Source organism: Amblyraja radiata, chromosome 1, assembly GCF_010909765.2.
Source record: "Amblyraja radiata isolate CabotCenter1 chromosome 1, sAmbRad1.1.pri, whole genome shotgun sequence".
NCBI lineage: Eukaryota > Metazoa > Chordata > Chondrichthyes > Rajiformes > Rajidae > Amblyraja > Amblyraja radiata.
In genome coordinates this window covers 9,963,460-9,988,138 of record NC_045956.1, presented here as the reverse complement: position 1 = coordinate 9,988,138, position 24,679 = coordinate 9,963,460, and the positions used below count along the sequence as shown (strand labels likewise).

The 24,679-nt window shown below is 41.3% G+C and overlaps 1 protein-coding gene across 1 annotated transcript in view; it reads right to left on the bottom strand.

Annotated features, from left to right (window-relative positions):
- LOC116970895 (F-box/WD repeat-containing protein 7-like) overlaps nucleotides 1-24,679 on the bottom strand; it is a 102,502-nt gene that overhangs the window by 11,006 nt on the left and 66,817 nt on the right. Inside the window, exon 2 of the mRNA XM_033017552.1 lies at nucleotides 3,161-3,658. Coding sequence (XP_032873443.1) covers nucleotides 3,161-3,658 — 498 coding nt within the window. The remainder of the gene's footprint in view (nucleotides 1-3,160; nucleotides 3,659-24,679) is intronic.

Genomic DNA, 24,679 nt, shown 5'->3' with positions numbered 1-24,679 from the left:
GCCCTTTAACGCGGTGATAATTTGGGAGTCATTTAAAAGCAGAAATAATAGTAAAGCAAAAAATTAAAAGGTTTTAAGGTGATGTTATGAACATCAAGAGGAAATAAAAGGCTTGGGAAAACTACAAAGAAACCAAAATTGCCACAGGTCCAGGAAATTTGAATAGATAAAGTAAATGTAAACATTCAATCAAGGAATTTATTGAACGTAGAGTGGGATAACAAGAACTTCATGTTAGATTATTCCACTATTATGAGCAGTTAATGACAAAGCATGAAGATTTTGCACCTTTTTCTAAGTAATAATTTTGCCTTGGGTTCCTTAGAAATTTGTAATCATTTTGAGATAGGCTATACAAAATGCTAAATTAGAGGAAGGTTAGAAAAACGCTATACAACACAAAGGTTTAGTTATAGATTTAAGTAATGTGAGCTGCAGATACAGTATGCCAGGTTTATTTAACAAATACATTTCATATATACCACAAAACCTGTGTTTAAGGATAAACACAACAAATATAACACTGCTATCCAAGAAAGGAAAGACAGATAATACAAGCAAATACAGTCAGCTGACTAGCAGTTGGGAAACTGAAGGACTCAATTTATAGGGAGATGATAAGAGCACTTCAAAAACTCCATCGGAATAATCACAATTAATATGGGTTTGTGAAAAGGAATTAGTGTTTAATGAATGTATTAAATTGACAGAAGAGAGAGGATTGGTGCAATGAAGCAATTCCTTTGGCCCACCACCTCACGCCATTTGTCATGTACCCATTTAAATTAACCCTGTCCTGACTCGTTATTCTTCCAACATTCCTATTAACCTCCACACCCCCAAATTCTCCCTATCATCTTCAGAATTACGGACAATTTAGAGCAGCCAGTTCACCAGACTGATTCCTGGGATGTCAGGACTTTCATATGAAGAAAGACTGGATAGACTCGGCTTGTACTCGCTAGAATTTAGAAGATTGAGGGGGGATCTTATAGAAACTTACAAAATTCTTAGGGGGTTGGACAGGCTAGATGCAGGAAGATTGTTCCCGATGTTGGGGAAGTCCAGAACAAGGGGTCACAGTTTAAGGATAAGGGGGAAATCTTTTAGGGCCGAGATGAGAAAAACATTTTTCACACAGAGAGTGGTGAATCTGTGGAATTCTCTGCCACAGAAGGTAGTTGAGGTCAGTTCATTGGCTATATTTAAGAGGGAGTTAGATGTGGCCCTTGTGGCTAAAGGTATCAGGGGGTATGGAGAGAAAGCAGGTACAGGATACTGAGATGGATGATCAGCCATGATCATATTGAATGGCCGAAGGGCCGAATGGCCTACTCCTGCACCTATTTTCTATGTTTCCATGTTTCTATGTTACCAGCCTGCACGCTTTAGGAGGAAACCGGAGCAACTGGAAGAAAACCACACAGTTAAATGACAGGGAACAAAATGAGGACAGTCCCGGAGGTCAGGATCAACTAAAGTTCACTGGAGTGGACTTTCGTGCCTCTACCAGTTGTGTCATATTTTAACTTAATTTCTTTGAAGATGTAACTAGTACGGAAGATAAAATGGAGCCAATGGATATAGTGCATTTGGACTTCAATAAGTTGCTCAATCAAAGTTTCAAACACAAGTTACAGTTTCATGGGTTTGTAAATAATACATTAGCTTGGAGTGGGAAATTAATGGACCATTTACAGGCTGATAAAATGTAGCCAGTGAAGTGAGGCAAAATTAGGTTTGGGTCCTTAGTTACTTATCATCCTTATTAATAGCTAAATGGTATTCAGAGAGCTGACACACGGAAAACATACCATTAGAATGCAGCAACAGCAAGTATTAAGAAAGCCTATTGGAATTTTGACCAATGCTGTTAAATTGTGCAGCAGGACAGGTAGCATCTGAAGAGAGAGAGAAACTGAATTAACATTTCCAATCAATGGCCGATCATCACCAAGGAAGTGTTGCCACTGCACAGGGTTTTAAGGGCCTGTCCCACCAGCATGCGATTGCATGCGGCGAGCGCGATCAAACGTGGTGGCTTGAGGCGTACGGCCTCGCGAAGCCGGTCCCACTTCCAACCGCGGAGTCGTCTGAAGTTGTGCGGGGCTGGTCCCGACATCATACTCACCAATCAGCTGGGCAGGAGGCGAGCCGACTGAATTTGGACGTCGCACGGCGTCGGGCGGTTACGTCATCACGCAACGGCACGCCGGGCGGTGATGTCATCGCGCAACGCCACGCGCTTGGCATACGCCGTCCAGACGCTGCGTACGCCCGTCGAGGCACTGCGTACGGCCTCGATGCGGCTGCGGGCCAACAGGCCGTTGCCGCGTGGGATTTTTGAACATGGTCAGTTTTTCGGAGCCCCGCGCGATGTCGGGACCAGCTCCGCATGGCTCCGGCGATCGAAGTGGGACCGGCAACGCGAGGCCGTACGCCACAAGCGACCACGTTAGGTCACACTCGCCGCATGCAGTCGCATGCTGGTGGGACAGGCCCTTTAGTAATGCCACACTGAGAGGACATTTGGATGTTTACAGTGCAATTAAGACTTGGTAGATGAGGAATTTCTCCTAAGATAGAAAGATCTGGCCTACTCTGAATTTTAGCAGAATATGTGGTGAAACATTACTGAAGAGTGGAGCAGGCTTGATGAGCCATATGGTGTTTTTTTTTTGTCCCAGTTTATTATTTTAAGTTGATTAAAAATCTCAGGCTATTTGAAAATGGTAAATTTTAATTTTCTGCTTCTGCAATGAAGTAAACAAAAATCAAGATAATTATTAAACCTCTTTCACTGCTGCACAATTAATTCAGTACATTATGCATTAAAATTCAATGATCTACTTCAAATGCATTATGTGATAAAGTCTCTAAATATGTGCACAGCAAAACTACTTCAAAAGAGATCTTTTGAAACTGGAACATTGAAATACTTTTGCATTTTTTCAATGGTTCGGCAATACATTAGCATATAAATACCATCAAGTTGATCGTTACACTCTTGATTCTTATTTGGAATATATTCATAACTTGCACATTTATAAAACGTGTAGTTAGTAACTTTTCACAGTGTTGCATCATACAATAAATCTCTACTATTATAAAGCATTCTCAAATGTTTAACAACACTTTACTGTCACTAGTTCTTACTTACCTGATTCTTTGTTAAGATAGCGAGTGATTGGTGTGTGGCCATATCATTATAATTCTCATCAGATAGGTCATTTCCATTTGTGCAAGATTCTTCTCTACTACTATCATCTGATTGTTCAAAATCATCACTGTCTTGGTCCATCTCCTCTTCGTCATCATCATGTTCCTCCTCTTTGTTCCTTTCTTTGATCTCTGCTGTGATTTGGTTGTTGTTTTCTTCTTCATCAGTTACAGCAGCAGGAGCCTCATCACTGGTGCTCCCACGTGCCTCAGTTCCACTGCCGTCTGCATTCCTTGCACAGTTCCCCTCTTGTACCTCTACTACTCTATTCATTTGGTCCTCCTCTCCATGACTTAATGAGGCATTACCATGGAGGGACCCTCCACTTCGATGCCTCTTGCTGCCCCCAGACAGCAATTCCTGGTTCATGTCCAACAGCCAGCTTGCTACTTCTTGAATCTTCGCTAGATTGGTGGATCGTGTACACGTTGTTGCAGCCTAAGAACCAAATAGATGAAATTAAATTAATTTAAAAAAACTTTATATTTTAATATTACATTTGCAAAAAATGTCAACAAAGCCCAAATATTTTAGGTATGATATGAAAACTTTGAATACCCTGAAGTGCCGGAAATGTAAACTCTGATAATTTTACAAAATGTATCTGGTCAATATTTAGGATATGAATTCAGGATAGAAACATAGAAACATAGAAAATAGGTGCAGGAGTAGGCCATTCGGCCCTTCGAGCCTGCACCGCCATTCAATATGATCATGGCTGATCATCCAACTCAGTATCCTGTACCTGCCTTCTCTCCGTACCCCCTGATCCCTTTAGCCACAAGGGCCACATCTAACTCCCTCTTAAATATAGCCAATGAACTGGCCTTAACTACCTTCTGTGGCAGAGAATTCCACAGATTCACCAACCTGTGTGAAAAATGTTTTTCTCATCTCGGTCATAATGCAACAATGACATACAGAGATAAAGAAAACGATGAACTGACTGTTACGAAAGTAAATCACTGTGGAAAATTTTAAATTAAACCGGAAAATGCTAGAAATACTCAGCATATGAAAAAAATAACTCCTCTGCATTGATACTGCCTGAAGCAGTATTTCCAACATTTTCTATTTTTATTTCAAAACATGTTCGATGCACCAACACTGTTCTGAGAATGTCATCCAGAAAACAAGGAAGGTGGAAATGAAGTCTGGACACGGAGCAGATACTTGTAAGTAAAATCAGTTTTGATATCATAATTGTTCATTAAAAATAACTTTATTGCCAGGGTTAGCTCAAAGCACTTTTTTAAATTATATTTCTCAAGAAATATATAATGAAAATAACTTTAAATAGTCAAAAAAATTCACAATACCCTTTTGTGACATGTGATCAAAAGAGAGCAGAATAAATGTAATGGCTAACATGCCTAAAAAAGTTTTATTCCGGTTGACAATTTTCCCTTTTATCTCTACAAACATGCGAATCGTTCATCTTCAAATAGCAACATTCCTTGCCTGGTGTCACGAGCAACACCGGAAATTGGAGGAACAGCACCTCATATTCCGCTTGGGGAGTCTGCATCCTGCGGGCATGAACATTGAATTCTCCCAATTTTGTTAGCCCTTGCTGTCTCCTCCCCTTCCTCAGCCCTCGGGCTGTCTCCTCCCATCCCCCAACCCTCGGGCTCCTCCTCCTCCTTTTTCCTTTCTTCTCCCCGCTCCCCCACCCCCCATCAGTCTGAAGAAGGGTTTTGGCCCGAAACGTTGCCTATTTCCTTCGCTCCATAGATGCTGCTGCACCCGCTGAGTTTCTCCAGCATTTTTGGGTACCTTCGATTTTACAGCATCTGCAGTTCCTTCTTAAACAAAATAAATTCCTTGCCTGGTGCTTGTTTTCCAGTATCCTGCCAAGAGTTCAAGGTGGAAACGCAATCATGAGTATTGGCTGAGGAATAGTCACACCTGATCTGTCCTCCCCAGGCATTCACTGAAGAATTTTCAGCAAAGTTCTCAACTTAAAAAATAGTAAGTGATGGGCAGGCCCAAACTTACTGAACACTCTGGCCATTGGTATTATAGCACTGGTATAGCTCACTCATATAGACCTTCCTAGCTCACATAGATCATATGCAAATATTACTTTACTGGATTAGAAGAAATAGATTTTGAAAATAATCAAAACAGTACATCAGGATGTACTTTCTTTTTTTATACTTCAAAACAATAATGTGATGAGATTTCAATGTGTGATTATCCAATTCTCACCTTTACATAGAATTGAAAACTTCACATACATGAGGCAAATCGTGAAAGCAATTTTAATAGTGTCTCAAGCCTTGCACAATGTCTCCAGTACATCTTGTAGGTAGAGTTATTAAAAACTTCATCAGAGTGTAACTTGCAAACACATTAATATTAAGATACTTGAAACTTGGACATCAAGGCTAAAGGGCCTGTCCCACTGTGCGAGGTAATTCAAGAGTTCTCCCGAGTTTTCCCCTGATTCGAACTCGGAGAATGTCCGTAGCGGGTCCGTAGGCGTTAGTGGATGTCTCGTAGCGGCTCGTACGAGTAAAAAGTAACAATTTTTTTAATCACCAGTATTTTTTTACTCGTGGACATTTTTCACATTGTTGAAAAAACGTCACGAGTTTACCGGATTTCCCGAGTACCTACCGTTACTCGTACGAGCCGCTACGAGACATTCACAAACCCCTACGGACCCGCTACGGACATTCTCCGAGTTCAAATCAGGGGAAAACTGGGGAGAACTCTTGAATTACCTTGTAAGTGGGACAGGCCCTTAAGGATTCAAAGGTCATTATATTTATCCAAATTAAATATTGCAAATTCATCTTACAGCACTACAGCTCAGTTAAAGAAACTACTCATTAGGTTAAAACGACAGTCATCAGGATACAAACTTAACATATCATAGCTTTGTTTTGTTCACATAACAAGTGGCCAGATAATAACAGCCTTAAAACACACTAGTGATTAACCTGTAGTTGTCTAATTAAATATTGGTACTAGGTATTGGTATCAATAGTTCCAGCCATGAATGTCACACATTAGTAAGTAATTCACAGAAATGCCTATTGAGTTATTGCCGTTCAGAAAATCAGCGAATCTCAGGATAGCGGAAAATTTCTCTTAAGAATGTTTAAAAATAGTAAATTATTGAAGAATAAGGAATCACACAATGATTAAAAACTTGATGGGCAGTTATGTGTAGGACAGCTGAACGTGTAAATATTCATGCACCGCTTTATTCCAACGTAAAAGAACTTCATTATTTTTCCAATGTAATTTTTGCCACAAAACACCTTATTCTTACATCCATCAATACAAAATTAGTACCGTGCAACAGGCAAAACAAAGGAGAAAAAACATTACAATAGACTTTGAAAGATCCATTATGATTCATCGGAGGGAAAACGTAACCTTGTTATCCATAAAACAAAAATAGGATTAGTCCTTGTTGCACAAGATTAAATTTAATTTTCAACTGCAGTTGTGCTTTTGACAGCTTGACCTCACTGCATACACACTGCACAAGACGACACAATATGGTTATATTTTGACTCATTTTTAAAAACAGTAAAAAAAACTCCGAAGGGGCAGATTGGTGATTCAATTCTCACTATTTACATAATATGTATTTCAAAAGATTCCAGTGTGGTTTTTTTAGAATGATAAGATATTAGAAATCTTTCCCTTCAAACACATAGAATGCAAAAGCTTAACATTCTGCACAACAGAGCCTGGCTCCAGTGAACAATACCCTATACAAATTACAAATGAGATGTAGCAGTCAGTTTTTAGAGAAGCTGCATAACAAGTTATTGGCCAGTCAAAACCACAGCCAGCTCAAAGCGTAATGATCTGTAAATTAACATACTTTCCAACCATACACTGTTACACTCCATGGGAGCATTTTCACCGAGAAGTCTGTCATAGAAACATAGAAAATAGGTGCAGGAGTAGGCCATTCGGCCCTTCGAGCCTGCACCACCATTCAATATGATCATGGCTGATCATCCAACTCAGTATCCTGTACTTGCCATACTCCATACCCCCTGATCCCTTTAGCCACAAGGGCCACATCTAACTCCCTCCTTTTTTTTCTTTTTTTTTCTTTGACATTTATTGAAAGCATGCTACAATTAGAGGATAGATTATCAAGGCCATACAAGTGTACACAACTAAAGAAATGGACCACTTTACACAGACACATGCAATAAACAATTAGAAAATATTAATTTTTAATATTTCATTATCTGTGCATTAAAAACAAATCTTAACAGAAATGGAATCCATTTTGTTTCTTCCACTTTTGACACAAACTGCTTTACAAATGAAACCTGGTACTGTTGCTTATCAAAATATACAAGACAATCAATGTTTTCATATAAAAACCAGTTTGTATTTTTACTTGTTCCCAAAAAAACCTCATTTAAAAAAAAAGTTGTTTAAATATTTACAGCATTTTCACTTTGTCTGCTGAACATTCTTACAGTAAATTCGGTCATTCTGTCAGTGAATTCCAATCAATAACAAAGGCTGATCAGCTAGTTACCCTTCCCTGTAGCCACCAAGACTTGTGCAAGACCCTTTCAGCCAGTACAAAAATAGAATCATCAGACATCCTTTTCCTAATCTTTCCATGTTCTTCACTGGGGACAGGAAGAGCAGCCAGAAACTCCCTTGACATTTAGATCGGCAAAGAATCAACTAGTATGAGTGCATGCTAAGAGGCACTGCCTCTAACACAGTGTGTATTTGGTGAACAGTATCTACCCAGCATGCATTTTGCAAGTACACTGACAGGTTATCATATCACAACTAAAACCTCATTTGTGTTATGAAATATTTATCGGTGCGGCAGTTCTTAGCAGTCATCGCAGCCAGAAAACAAATATCAATGCATCTCGCACAAGATATTAAATGCCCATTTTGCACAACTAGAAATGTGGGTTTGTTTTTCAGGTAGCAGCTTGAAGAATATGTCATATTTATTTTAAGAAGGATGCAGTGAAATTTGGCTCATTAGATATTTTTAATGAGGCATAGAAATTCCTCAATTCATAACTCAATTGCTAACTCAGCTTGTCCCGGGTGCCGTCTTTCCGTGCTGCCAACTGTCTCTCCAGTAGTCACCAAACAATTCGTAATTGAGGAATTTGATGAGAATGTACGTGTGAAAAATATACAACTTCTAGATGCGCTGGGACACATCCTCAGTGATGTGATCTGGGGTCATCGGGTGTTTCGGGTCTCACAACATCCGACACCCTCGCCCAGGCGACCCAGCCGGGGTTGATCAGGCCCTGACTTGCTACCCAGCAGCAACCGCCAGTCTCTCCAGTAGTCACCAAACTACTCTTGGTTGTCACCCAGTTTTTATTTTAAGCATTATTAGTAAGTTTGCAGATAACACTAAAGTGGGTGGTATTGTAGATAGCTAGGATGGTTGCCAAAAATTGCAGCAGGTTCTTGATCGGTTGGGCAGGTAGGCTGAAGAATGGCTAATGGAGTCTAGTACTGAGAAGGAGAGTTGTTGCATCTTGGGAAGTCATCGAAGGGCAAGACCTACTCTGTGAAAGGCAGGGATCTAGGAATGCAGGAACATATTTTCTTGATGGTGGCGTCACAAGTAATCAAAATGGTGATCAAAAAGGCTTTCAGCACATTGACCTTCACGCGTTAGAGTACTGAAGAAGTTGAGAGGTCATGGTGCAGTTGTACAAGAACTCGGTGAGGCCACATTTAGAGTATTGTGCTCAATTTTGGTCACCCTGTTATAGGAAAGATATCGCTAAGCTGTAAAGGGTGCGGAAATAATTCACGAGGATGTTGCTATAGGGAGAGGTTGAGCCGGCTAGGACTTTATTCCTTGCAGCGCAGGATGAGGGTGATCTTACCGAGGTGTACAGCATTATGAGAGGAATGCAGAGTATTTTACCCAGCGCAGGGGAATCAAGAACCAGAGGACAAAGGCTTAAGCTGAGGGGAGGAAACATTTAATAGGTTTGTGAGGGCCTACTTTTTTTATACAAGGGTGGTAGGAACGAGCTGCCAGAAGTAGTTTAGGCAGGTACTATCACAACATTTAAGAAACATTTAGACAGGTGCATGGATAGGATGGATTGAGAGGGATATGGGCCAAATGCAGGCAGGTGTCCCGAGTGAAGATAGTCAGCATGGGCAAGTTGGGGCCGAAGGACCGAAGGGCCTTTTTTCACGCTGTATGACTCTAAGACTATTTAAAAATCTTGCATGGGTTAACTGATCAAACCAGGCTCCAAAGATCTGAAAAAAAAGATTATTTTCCAATATTTCACCGAAAAGTCAAAATTCTGGTCAAAATCTAAATTCTTTGTGGCAGTTTAAACTGAAGATGAAATTCTGGAAGAATGTTAATGTTAAATTATCTTATTGTAGCCTTGCGCTTTTACTAATCCACACGCTGATGCTGTAACACTATTTTCTGCGCTCCAGTATTTTCTCTCTTTACTCTATCTGTTTTTCAGTATATCTCTCTACACATGATAATAATAAACCAATGCCAATACTCAATGGACCAGGCAGCATTTGTGGAAGGAAATGGACTTTTGTCAGTAGAAGGGACCTCACCCAAGATGTCATCTGTCCATTTTCATCCACAGATACTGCCTGAAAGGTCAAGTTCCTCCACTAGTTTGTTTTTTGAACTGGAAAACAAACCTTTGGGATAGTTGTAGGGTATCCTCCTCTGAGTTAGGAAGTGTGGGCAGTTATGGAAAAATGGTGGCTGGAGTTAAAATTTTGATATCTGAATCAACGGCTAGCAGAATATATAAATTTGGCCACACCTGTTCCAACAGCTCTCCCACCAACCTATTCTGTAGAGTGAGGTTACCCATTACACCCTTCAGATAGTATGATATGTAAAAAGGAGAGAAGACTGAAGAAACTAACATAAAACAGTAAAAAATACAGGAAGGCCTATTGGGTTTGATGGATGCAATAAATGTTTAATTCATGTATTTGAGTTTTAGTTGAGATGGACTATTCTAATATATGTGCTCAGGTGGTAACATTCCCACATAGATGGAAAAAAATGTGGTAGCAATAGAGAGAGAGGGCAGAAGAGATTCACCAGGATGTTGCCTGGAATAGGGGTTGTAGTTATATCCCCTCTCACCTGAATATAGGAGTCAAAGGGGTTACCTTATAGAGGTTTATATTATGGGACGCATTGATAGGATAGATGGGATCTTTTCCCCAAGGCAGGAGAATCTAGAAGTAGAGACCATGGGTTTAAGGTGAAAATAAATTTAAATGAGATCTAAGGGGCATGTTTTTCCAACTTAGAGGATGATGAATGTATGAAAGGAACTGTATGAAAGCACCAGGAGGTGGTCGTAGAGGAAAAGACATTTGGAAAGGTAATTTGATAAGAAAGGCATTGGGGGATATGGGCCTCATGTGAGCAAATGTAATCATGACAAAGACTTTAAGATTTTTGCCTTCCATCACAGTGAGGAGGTGCCTGGTGAACTCACTGTGGTGGATGTTAAATTTGTGTTTATTGTGTGTTTTTGTCATTTTTATTATATGTATGATTGCAGGCACGAAATTCCGTTCAGACTGAAAGGTCTGAATGACAATAAAGGGAATTCAAATTCAAATTCAAATTCAATGAATGAGGTGGGCTGAAAGAGTCAATTTCTGTGCTGAATGTTTCTCTGATTCTATGACTGCAGTAACTGCCATGATGCTCTGTAAATATAGGGGGTGTTCAGGTTACAGAAGACTAAAACTGGACTTTACACAAATTCTCCCGACTCTCCTCTTAGGTATAGGACTTGATCGAAAGTTTACCTATAGAAAGAAAAATAGTGCTTTCTCCAAAATCGCCGTCGGGTAAGATCAAACATTGTGATCCCAGAGCACTTCTTTTATTGAACTGCCAATAGTTTTCTCACTGATTAGCAGATCAGATCACCGTCCCTCCACCTGGGCTGCAGTCTGACAAACATTTGATGGTAACAACTCCTATCACTTACGCTGACTTTCTCCAGTCTACTCTTTGCAAATCAAATTCTTGCCTCTCACCTTAAACCAATGCCCTCTGTTTCTAGACTCCCTTGCCATGAGAACATGATTCTAAGGGCTCTTCTCCCCCCCCCCCCCCCACTACCGATCAGTCTGAAGAAGGGTTTCGGCCCGAAACGTTGCCTTTTTCCTTCGCTCCATAGATGCTGCTGCACCCGCTGAGTTTCTCCAGCTTTTTTGTGTACCTATGATTCTAAGGGCCATTGATTCTCAAGATGCCTCATTATGGTTTTGGGTGAAATTGTTCATTTCAAACTTACTTTAAAAAATGAGCTTGTGAACAATTCTCAAGAATGGAACCCTGGAAACCACTGATTTTTCTTCTTTTTTAAAAAATAATTTTCATAACCTCAAGGATTTTATAAAGTGTACATTATTTTTTATTAAAGAACCTCATAAAGTATTCACTCACTGTACAAATCTACAATTCAGAAGTTAGAAAATAAATACAGAGCTATCAATTAAAAAAAAAAAACATGAACTGTATAATTGTGTAAAATCAGATGTCTACCCAAACCAAATGCGTTAATTTACATGCTGAAGGCTACAAAGACGACTTACCACAATTTAATAGTAAAGACAGTTATTTGTAGTACTCTGTACTGCCTTTTTACCATATTATGTTCACATGCTCGTCAGCACATCTCTGCAAATCTATCTCATTACATCTAATATATCAGATAAATCAGCTCAACACCGATGATTCAATCATAAAATGGCAATTTCAGAAAGACTGATACGTGGGAATAAATGCCACCAATGTAATTCCAAATCCACTTCATACATTTTGTTGATACAGCAGAAAGACATAAGAATCTACAATATTTAATATCTTGTTATTTTAGGCAGACACTGTGATCCTGAGGTAAATGCACAATTCAAAACGTCTACAAAACAGGACTCCAATTTTAAAGTTCTCCTAAGGTTTCTTCCTGCAAATCACTTTATTATTAACAGACAAATTTACCAACTGGTAGTTAAATCATGAAGGAGTTTTAGATTTAAAAAAAGTTATTCTAACATGATAGTTATAAAATAATTTAAATTGCCAATGATTTTATGTGTGTGTGGGATGTTTTACTGTGATTTTAAATGGAGGAAAAAGGAATAGGAGGAGCCCGAGGGCTGAGGGAGAGCTGAGAAGGGGAGGAGACAGCAAGGGCTACCAGAAATTGGAGAATTCAATGTTTATGCCGCTAGGGTGCAGACTGCCCAAGTGGAATATGAGGTGCTGCTCCTCCAATTTCCGGTGGCGCTCACTCTGGCATTGGAGGAGGCCCAGGACAGAGAGGTCGGATTTGGAATGGGAGGGGGAGTTGAAGTGCTGAGCCACCGGGAGATCAGGTTGACTAATGCGGAGGTGTTCGGCGAAACGATCGCCAAACCTACGCCTGGTCTCACCGATGTAGATCAACTGACATCTAGAGCAGCGGATGCAATAGATGAGGTTGGAGGAGATGCAGGTGAACCTCTGTCGCACCTGGAACGGCTGCTTGGGTCCTTGAATGTAGTCGAGGGGGGAGGTAAAGCGACAAGAGTAGCGTCTCTTGCGGTTACAAGGGAAAGTGCCCGGGGAGGGGGTCTGCTGGGTTGTAAGCTGTCCAAGTGAAATACGAGGTGCTGTTCCTCCAATTTGGATTGGGCCTCACTCACTAGCTGATGTCTTGTAAATCTTAAAAAATCAATTGGCAGTCAGCAACAGAATTTGTTATCAAGATAACTCCTGGCATTTCATACTTTTTGTATTACTAAGTTTATTAAAATAATTAATGTCATACAGGAATAATAAAAAATGTGCAACCAAATAATATATTTGATGAATATAAACAATATCTGGGACCTACATGGACATCTCAAACATCAAGAAGAGTGACAGACAAACAAAGATGTCGTGACCATCTATAAATTGTCGTTGGAGCCAGGATTCGGGAACAGGGTGTATTGTTGGTTCAGGGACTGGGAACATAGATCCAGTGTGCAGCTGATGACAGAGGCTGGCCAGGTTTGCAGTGAAAGCCAGAGTAGATACTCTTGGATTGTCTACCAAGAATAGTTTGATGAGAATGATAAGGAGACAGGGAAACTGATCAATTGCAAATGTCACGTGTTCCCAGATTGGAATTCCATTTTCAACAAGGGTAAAAAAAAGTTCTACAGCACCTGAAACAGGAGTCCAGCAAATAACACATGACCTAAAGAATAAATGATGGATGGAAAGAGTGCAGGAGGGTCAGCAACTTGTTGACAGCAATTCTTCAATGCTGTAAAGAACCACTCACAATCAAAACGCCCAAGAACTGCCCCAGAGAGACAGGAGAGAAGGAAAACACATTGGTTCAGGGGCCGTCAACATTTTCTCTTCACAGACAAATTAAACATACACAAACAAAATAGTACAATTTCAAAATCTTGGCTCTTTCCCTAGTAAAAAATGATCTATCAGAAAGTATATAAATATCAACAGGTATCATATTTTAAGAAACAGAAAATCAAGTTATAGAGGAGAAAATATTGGCTTTGAAAAAGAAGTGCAATTTGGCATTTTAATGCTGGTAAACTTACAAAATGTTGTATATTTGATGTAAAACACACAACAAAATAGACCACTGGTTGTGGTTAAAGCATTATTAAAATGGGATAGCAGATATCAAATAATCTCACAATTTAAAAAAATATATAGGTAGTGTACTTCAAATATATGTTAACAGATTTCTTGAAATCAATGAAATATTTTATCAATTATAAAGTTTTGATAACATTTCTATGTAAGCATGTTAAAATGTTTTTTACTATCCTGCAACAACAATGTTTTTCTCTTGTTATAACTCATCAGAATGAGAAAATGAATAGGGCATATCTCCATTACTAATCTAATGAATGTTTCTTTAATTAGGTTTAAATTTTTAGCATTACCCAAGTGAATGGGCTGTGAGGAAGTATAACAGTAAACTATATTTAACAACTATTTAGTGGGGTGCCACAAGGCTCAGTGCAGGGACCCCAGTTATTTGCAATATATATTAACGATTTAGACAAAGGAATTAAATGTAACATGGGGTGGGAGATTGCAACCTTCACGTGGCCCGCCCTGTTTTGACGAATGCAATCAACCCGGCGTGCACAATCAAATAAGATCAAATAGAACAAGTTGTTCTACAACCTTAGGCTGTGCACGCCATACGCAAGAAGAAGAATGTAACATCTCCAAGTTTTCGGATGACACAAAGCTGGGTGGCAATGTGAGCTACAAGGGGGATGCTATGAGGCTGCAGGGTGACTTGGATAGGTTGGGTGAGTGGGCAGATATATGGCAGATGCAGTATAATGTGGATAAATGTGAGTTTATCCACTTTGGTGGCAAGAACAAGGCAGATTATTACCTACGCACAGTTCGCATTAACGACCCCGATCACCCAGTGCCGTTTAGCATCTGCAGTTCTTTCTTAAACATTCTCTGAATGGTGTCAGATTAGGAAATGGGGAAGTGCAACGAAAACTGGGTGTCCTTGTACATCAGTCACTGAAAGTAAGCATGCAGGTATAGCAGGTAGTGAAGAAATCAAATTGCATGTTGGTCGCTGCCGGCCCCGATGGCATCCCTGGCCGGGTGCTTAGGGCATGTGCTGGACAACTATCCCCAGTCTTTACCGACATTTTCAATCTCTCACTGGCCCAGGGTGTTGTCCCCACTTGCCTCAAGACATCAACCATCGTGCCAGTGCCCAAACAGTCAGCCACAGGGAGCCTCAACGATTTCCGCCCAGTGGCACTCACCCCTGTCATTGCTAAGTGCTTTGAGCGGCTGATCTTCGCTCACCTCAAAGCCAGCCTCCCCCCCACACTGGACCCCCATCAGTTTGTCTACCGGGCCAACAGGTCTACAGAGGACGCCATATCGGCGGCACTACACTCTGCCCTGACCCACCTGGACAACAACAACTCCTACATCAGGTTGCTGTTCATTGATTTCAGCTCCGCCTTTAACACTGTCATCCCCGCCAGCTTGATCACCAAACTCAGCGGGCTTGGCATCTCCACCTCCCTCTGCAACTGGACACTGGATTTCCTCGCCAACAGACCACAGTCTGTTAGGGTCAACAACCTCACCTCCTCCACTATAACATTGAACACCGGCGTGCCACAGGGCTGTGTGCTCAGCCCTCTCCTCTACTCCCTCTTCACCCACGACTGCATCCCTAAGTACAGATCCAACGCCATCATTAAGTTTGCTGACGACACCACGGTGGTAGGACTGATCAGTGACAACGATGAGTCAGCCTACAGAGAGGAGGTCCAGCACCTGACAACCTGGTGTGCCAACAATAACCTCGTTCTCAACTCCAAGAAGACGAAGGAAATTATTGTCGACTTCAGGAAGGTCAGAGGGGGCAGACATACCCCCATCCATATAAACGGGACTGAGGTGGAGCGCGTCTCCAGCTACAAATTCCTCGGGGTACACATCTCGGAGGATTTGTCCTGGTCCCTCAACACCTCCAAGCTGATCAAAAAGGCACAGCAGTGCCTTTACTTCCTGAGGAGGCTCAAGAAAGCCCACCTGTCCCCCCAGATCCTGACCAACTTCTACCGCTGTACCATCGAGAGCATCCTGACCGCCTGCTTCACGGTATGGTACAGCAGCTGCACTGTGGCGGACAGGAAGGCACTACAACGGGTGGTGAAAACCGCGCAGCACATCATCGGTGCCCCGCTCCCTGCCATGGATGCCCTCCACCGAAAACGGTGTCTGAAACGGGCTGGGAAGATCATTAAAGACCCCTCCCACCCCAACCATGGACTGTTTGCCCTCCTCCCATCAGGGAGGCGGTACAGGAGCCTCGGGTCTCGTACCAGTAGGATGAGGAACAGCTTCTACAATTATACCGTCGCATTGCTGAACTCGGAGTCCCGCCGATAGATTCCTCCGGTCCCTCCGTCCCCATTGTTTAATTATTCTGTATTTTTGATTATTCTGTATCCTCTTTTTTTTAAATTTCTATATTGCACTACTACTACGGACTGACGCAAAACTGCATTTCGTTGTACCCATACTCAGTATTTGTGCAATGACATTAAAGTTGAATTGAATTGAATTGAATTGAATTGAATTGGTCTTCATAGCGAGAGGGTTTGAGTATAGGAGCAAGGAGGTCCTATTGCAGTTGTGCAGGGCCATGGTGATACCGCACCTGGAGTATTGTGTGCAGTTTTGGTCTCCTAATTTGAGGAAGGACATAATAGGTCAGTGTGGGGGCGCTGTGAGACGGCTGACCTGCCAGCAGCGTGTTCGCTTTTTCTACCTTTTTTTATAATGTGTCCAAATGTTTGTATTAGTGTCTCTTGGTGTGTCTTGTGTGTGGGGTGGTGTGGGGGGGTTAGGGGGGAACCGCTTTCGGTCGCCTCTCTCACGGCCTAACACAGTGGATTGGAGCGGCCTTTCCCGAAGTTGGGCCCGGAGTTTCAGCATCGGGCGCAGCATGGACTTTTCATCACGGAGCGGGCGAGCCCTTGCCGGGGTCGCCAGAAGGGAGTGCTCGGATCGCTGGCCACGGACTGTTACATCCTGAAGCCACGGTCTGCGGAGCTTCTCGCCCCGGGTGCGGCGCGGACCTACCATCTGGAGCCTGGGTTCCCTCGCCGGGGACAGACAGTGAAGAGATCCGACCGCCGTACTTCGGCCTACAACATCCTGAAGCCGCGGTCTCCGGTAGGAAAGCGCTGATTCGGGACCTCCAAGCCGTGGAGTGTGTTCAACCGTCCAGACGAGAGGCCTGTACATCGGGCCGTCCGTAGTGGCGACTGCAGAGGTTTATGCCCCCCAACCACAGGTGAACAATAGAGGAGGACTGACTGTACTTTGTGCCTTGCACCACAGTGTAGAATGCTGTGGTGGATGTTTGTGTTAAATTTTATTGTGTATTGTGTCTTCTTTTTTGATTCTACTGCTGCTGGCAAATTGATTTCACTGCACTTATATGTGTATGTGATGAATAAAACTGTTTGATTGATTGATTGATTGAGAGAGTGCAGCATAGGTTCACCAGGGTAATTCCCGGGATGGCGGGACTGACATATGATGAAAGAATGGGTCGACTGGGCTTGTATTCACGGAATTTAGAAAGATGAGAGGGGATCTTATAGAAACAGAAAAAATTCTTAGGGGATTAGACAGGCTGGATGCAGGAAATTGTTCCCGATGTTGGGGGAAGTCCAGAACCAGGGGTCACAGTTTCGGAATAAGGGGCAGGCCATTTAGGACTGAGATGAGGAAAAACTTTTTCACCCAGAGAGTTGTGGATCTGTGGAATTCTCTGCCACAGAAGGCAGTGGAGGCCAATTTACTGGATGTTTTCAAGAGAGTGTTAGCTATAGCTCTTAGGCCTAATGGAATCAAGGTATATCAGAAGAAAGCAGAAACGAGGTACTGATTTAGGATGATCAGCCATGATCATATTGAATGGCGGTGCATGCTCGAAGGGCCAAATAGCCTACTCCTGCACCTATTGTCAATGTTTCTATGTCTATAATAGTTAATCCTGGTTTGGGATATATACAGTAACTACTGCTTGGGTAGCGTGACAACTTTCACAGAGAAGAGAAAGAAATTTGCAATCAATATCCACAAATTTGATATCAATATGGAGCCATGCGGATTAAAATTATTTTTTGGTTATGGGAAGAAAAGAATAGCAATGGAACAACTATGGGCAGCAAGGCAAAAGATGAAGCAGGCGGAAAGCAAAAAATGGGGATTTGGTCAAATGATTTTCTATAATTTAAATTCTGCATCATTACTCTGAAGCCATTTTGAAACTGCAGCAACAATAAACGTATTTTTTTAACCAGAAATTAGAATAGTTTTGCAAAGTTTTGCAAGTTAAAATATAAATAGTCTGACTCCACATTTTCAGAGGCACATTAAGGTAACTTGAGTATGTTTACATTCTCTCTGATTAGTGTTTAATGGAATATAGAGCTAGATCAGATATAAATTGAATTTTGGAATTTACAAGTGCTCTACAGATCAATGTTTCACTCATGTTTACAAATTTATGATAAGAAAAAGCACCAGGTACATATTGAGGACTTCATTTATTGCTAAATGCCCCCGGCGAAATAGACTTCCATCGTGTTTTTAAATGTAAAGTTATTATAAAGCAAATTGCTGCACAACTTCAATCCTTTTACAGTATGTTGGACCATCTTCAGTGCCTACTCAAAGCCAGAGAAAACCAACAGGTCAAGGCGAGGTGGACAACAGCTGCATCACATTCCAAAAGAAAGCAATGTCATGTATTTTGTGGCGAGAGTATTAACACGACCTACATGCTGGTGAAATAGTATCCCGTCATTAGCCCGCATAGCTTAAAACTAAATGGTGAAGAAAAAATGTTAACTTCAAATAATTTTCACACAGTATCTTACCTGATGATGGAATCATATCCTGAATGGTGCACATTAACCAACATCTAGAAAACATTACCGTATCTTTCACATTCAGTGTAAATGCATGCACTTAAAATGCCATTTTCCTTTTATATTCGTAAGTGGTCCACAATTGTCAAGATGTAGAGATCAAGGTAAATATTACCAATAGAGATGAAGTAAAAATAAATCATTTTTTAAATTTATTTTTAAAGATAATTCTCCCTGTTATATTGCAACCTTGTCGTGGTCGGGGAGCTTGTGTAGCTCAGTGACCTCTAGAGCTATGCCAGCGGGAGATTCGTCTCCTGTTAGGGCCTCCCATGCTGGACAGGTCAAAGGGTAGATGCGAGATGAAGAGCGATCCACTGGTCCTCCAGGTTGGAGGTTGAGCACAGGGGCTAACAACCCTGCCTCATAAAACAGATATGTGACCGAAACAGCAACTGAAGGAATCAACACTACTGGGTGGAGGACATTCGTTGCTGCCCTACATGCCAGGAGGCATAATAGGCAGTAACCATGGTGGTTTGTATGATGAACTGAGCTGCATTCACAACGTAATTTATTGAGGACTTGAGTAGAGCAGTTGCTGGAACAACTTAGTGGGTTATGCAGCGTCTGTGTTGAGAAATGGACGGGGCGAGGTTTCTGGTTGGGATTCTTTATTAAACATACGAGAATGTTGTCTACTACCAATAAAAACTGTAGAAACATCACTGTTTCTTTAGTCTGTTTGAACTGTTTTGACTATTTTACTGTTGCAATTTTCTTTTTACAAACCATGTTCTCGGGGGATCTAAATCTAAATTTTAATAGTTACTTAAGTTATGACATCGGATGGAAGCTGCATATCAAATCTTGTTGCACTTATGTGCAATGACAATAAAATATATTATTATTATTATTATTATGTTTTAAATAAAAAGGACTGGAGGGTTACCAATACTGCACTTGCCCATAAATCAGATAAAATTTTACTTTACAGGATTTGAAAAGCAAGTAACAACATTTTATAACTGAATGTCAAATCAGGTAATACATTTAAAGGCACCAAGAGATGCTTGAGACTCAGTCCATATCAACTATTTATATATAATAAGCAGAGAGCACTTCATTACTTCCAGGGTCAAATTACTTTCACCTGATTATGAATATGGTGAAGTTCTATCACCAGCACCTTTCAATTTTTCGTCATTCAATGAATTCTCTGCCTTTAATTCTCATAAATCAAAGTGCACAACTTCCCATTTTTCCACATTCCCGGCGAGCAGCGCAGCCCGGAGTGTTCCAAGCAAGTGGGGCCAAGTCCTCCAGTAGACTCAGCTCGCCCACCGCAGACAGGACCCGGAGAGAGCGAGTAGGGACCCGTGAGCAACCGCCAAGAGCCAGGTGGGCCGTCGGAAGCTCTCGGCTAGCGTTGCGGAGCCATTCAAGAGTAGACCCAGTAGTGGGCAGCCGAGCGTGGTGCCGGCGGTCAGATGGGCCCACGGTGGTTGCCAAAGGCCGATTGAGGAAGTACCGCCAAGAACAAAGAGAGACCCAGCGTGGACAGGCCGCTGAGAATGTTGAAGGACTATATAGATCGTAGGCGCCCTAAACGAGGCCACTCTTTGCATACTTTGTGTATGGTGTGCAAAACAAAGAATTTCACTGACATGCACACATGATATTAAAGTATCATTCATTCATTTTCCATCTACCATATACTCACCCATTCACTTATCCTGCATTATATCCCCTTGAAACCTTTTTGCACCTCTCACGTCACCGATTACCCGTGCAGTAAAACCATGTTAGGTACCTCATCTAAATCATTGTGAACAGCTGTAGCTCCCAGCACCAAACCCAGAGCCATTCCTCTAATCTCAGCCTTGCACGCCAATCGAGTCTCTCCAGAATAGTGTACCAGAAAAAAGAGGAATAGACTCCAGATGTGCTTAGAACCTGCTTGAAAAAAACGGCGACCTCTGTCCATGACCGTTCAAAGTGAAGAAGCAACATTGAGAACCTTGAGGCCATGTTTCAGGAAAAAGGTTCTTTGTGCAAGTGGCAGAAGGAGTGTAGCACCTCACAAACTACCCACCTCATCGGGCACTTCCAATTCCATCTGTGGATGCATATTGGCTTCATGAGCCACCTCAGAACTCACAAAAGCAGGCAAATCATCCTCAGCTCCAAGATTAGAATGATATTTAGTTCAAAGGCAACAATGTGATGTTTATTTTACGGAATTCGTTGTTTTAGCTGCAGCCAACATATGTTCCATATTTTGGATATCTTACTCTCATGAAAAGCTGCAGAAGGAATTCACAACTGTAATACTAGGCTTTAATTATAATTATAAAGAGAATTAAACTGGAAATCTTGACATTCAGATGAGGGTAACATTAAATTGAATACTGGGTAGATGGTAAATTGAAACAAAAACATTGGTCCAGCTGGCCAATTCTGAATTTGAAAAGATCTGTTTCAAATTCAGAGCTTCGAGACTTTGGGGTGGATGCAAAATTTTAACCACAACTTTTTAAAAGAAAATGTAAATGGTGCACGAGTAGGAGAATAAGATGACAACGTTTACTCTCTCAGAAAATAAGTACAAGCACGATGGGACAAATTACTTTTTTTGTGCAAAATCAGCTACCATATCTAACTTTTTTTTAAACTTATTTTTCTCTAATGACAACTAGAGTATGTTGAAATTACGTAATTATATTGTAATTCCCCAACTTTGAGACAAATAACTCATCTTGTGCCTAGAGGGAAATAAGCTATAATATAATTAGTGACATCCCTGAATTAACTCATTCAGCAGTCAAATAATTTAAACAGGTCTTGATCATTCAAAAACAAATTAAACAGATAAATTCACAGAAAAGATGCGAAAATGTTTCTCATTTTATAGCCAAAAAGATAATCATTCCCCTAAACTATATTTATATAATGAGATTTATGCTTGAGAATATTTTGCACATCAATATCCCAATGAGATATCATCACAGTAAAACCATATGAATGTTACCGAGTAGAATTTAGAAAAGCCTATCCAATAAATACAAAACTTAGAAAAGGCAATATTTTTTGCCGTTAGATAGAATGCACATCCAATCAGCTGTTCTTGTGTTGGTCTAATGTTTTATTACAGTCTTAAATATAATTGCGTCAAGTTGGGAAAAGGGGAAGTACAACGGGTTCTGGGGGTCCTTGTACATCAGTCTATGAAAGTAAGCACGCAGGTACAGCAGGCACTGAAGAAAGCGAATGGCATGCTGGCCTTTATAACAAGAGGAATCGAATATAGGAGCAAAGAGGTCCTTCTGCAGTTGTACAGAGCCCTAGTGAGACCACACCTGGAGTATTGTGTGCAGTTTTGGTCCCCTAATTTGAGGAAGGACATTCTTGCTATTGAGGGAGTGCAGCGTAGGCTTACAAGGTTAATTCCCGGGATGGCGGGACTGTCATATACTGAGAGAATGGAGCAGCTGGGCTTGTATACTCTGGAGTTTAGAAGGATGAGCGGAGATCTCATTGAAACATATAAGATTGTTAAGGGCTTGGACACGCTAGAGGCAGGAAACATGTTCCCGATGTTGGGGGAGTCCTGAACCGGAGCCACAGTTTAAGAATAAGGAGTAAGCCATTTAGAACGGAGACGAGGAAACACTTTTTCTCACAGAGAGTGGTGAGTGTGGAATTTTCTGCCTCAAAGGGCAGTGGAGGCAGGTTCTCTGGATGCTTTCAAGAGAGAGCTAGATAGGGCTCTTAAAAATAGCGGAGTCAGGGGATATGGGGAGAAGGCAGGAACGGGGTACTGATTGGGGATGATCAGCCATGATCACATTGAATGGCGGTGCTGGCTCGAAGGGCCGAATGGCCTGCTCCTGCACCTATTGTGTATTGTCTATTGTCTAATTGAGAACTTGCTGTTTTAAAAAAATGGTAACCTTTTAATGCATTAAAAGTCAACTGACTGATGTGCATTTGATTAGGTTCCACATACTTCAATATACTTCTGAGATTTTGCAGGACCATAGAAAAAGAAAAGGAAAGAATCAAGAAACTTTATATAAGTTGTATAAAGTTGCAAATAAAAAGTGTAAAATCATGTCAAAATCTTTCCAAATAAACTACCTCATTTTATCCCTTTAATATTTTGCTAAATGAAACTCAGTAGCTGACCTTTTGTGCAGATAAATATTTCATCTTGAAATCAATTAAGAGATTAAGAAGAAATAAGGTATTCGTCTAATTAATTTCATTGTGTAAAGGCTCCAAACCCTATAGCACAATCCTGGGAGCTCAAGTTAATAAATACCAACTACTCAAGCTTCAGTTATGTTTTAAGTATCAGCTGAAATTCACAACTGTTACCACCATGCAGATTCCTGTTGCCAATCTATTTTCTTCAGCGCTTTAAGTGGCCCCAGCTGCTCCCTGAATGCCATTTGTTAGCTTCAGACTCACGTGCAATTAGTCTTTGGTCCCATTCCAAAACAGTGAATCAACCCTCCAAACCAAACTGATTTATGGTTTGTGAGCTACAAGATAGAACAAACACTGAAAGGTTTTTATCACATTTTGCAGCATGTAAGGGAACTGAAATGTGGCAGTTAGAGAGGCTATGGGGAGCCATAAACAATTGTCCTTAACAATTAGGATTAAGGAGAATCACAATGCATTTTATATGTATATTAGAAGCAGAATAGTTAGGACAAGAAGAGATCCACTCAGGTACAAAGGGGGGAATTTATTTGTGGAGCCAGAGAAAGTGAGTGTGGGTCTTAATGAATACTTTGCATCAGTGTTCACCAAGGGGGAAGGCATGGTTGATGGTGAGATTAGGGAGAGTATGTTAATATTCTAGGGTATGTTGATATTAAGGAGCACGAGGTGTTGGGTATCTTGAAAAAACACTGAGGCAGTTAAGTCCCCAAGGATTGATGGGATCTATTTTAGAATCCTGAGGAAAATAAGGGAGGAGATTGTTGGGATCCTGACAGAGATCTTTGACTCCTTTGCAATAGGCAAAGTGCCAGTAGACTGGAGATTTGCCATTGTAATTATTTTGCTCAGGAAGGGCAACGGGGACAAGCCAGGAGAGTATCAACCAGTGAAGGAAATGATTAGAGAAAATTGTCAAGGACAGGGATTACTTGCATTTGGAAAAACCATTGACTTGTTGTAGAAAATCAGCATAGGTTGTGCAGGGGAAGTCCTATCTTGCAAATGTAATTATTTGTTTAAAGAAGTGACCAAGATAATTGACAAAGGTAGCACAGTGGATGTGATCTATGTAGGCTGGTCCAGAAAATTGGGTCATATGGAATCCATCTAAATTGGTAAATTGGATCAAAAATTGGCTTGGTCATCGAAGGCAATGGGTAGCCGCTTTCAACAGGAAGTCAATACTCAGTAGTGTTCTACTGGGACCACTGTTGTTTGTAATTCATGATCAAGATGAAAATGTAGGTGGCTTGATGAATACGTTTGCAGATGAAACAAAAAATGGTGGAGAGGAGATGAGATGAGATGAGAGGAGATGAGGAGAGGGAGGGGAAAGGAGAGTAGGAGAGGGGGCAGACGAAAAGGGAGGTGGGAGAGGGGAAAGGAGAGTAGGGGGCAAAGGAGAGGAGGCGAGGAGAGGGGAAGAGAGGTGCAGAGGGAGGAGAGGAGAGGGGAGGAAGGGAAAGGAGGGGGAGAGAAAAGAGGACTATGATTGCAGTTGAAAGTGGGCATTGCCTGGATGGCGGAGATCCTTGATGATAGATAGAGTCTTCTTGAGGCAACGCCTCATATAAATACTTTTATAATACTTTCATAGAAAATACTTTTGATGGTGGAGAGGACGGTGCCTGTGATGAACTGGGCTGAGTCCACTATTCTCTGCAGCCTCTTGCTTATGTGTTCATTTTGCATAAATGTATCTCATGTGCATATATGCCTCATGGTTGAGCACTTGTAGGCCAGATAAAAATGATGCCGCAGATC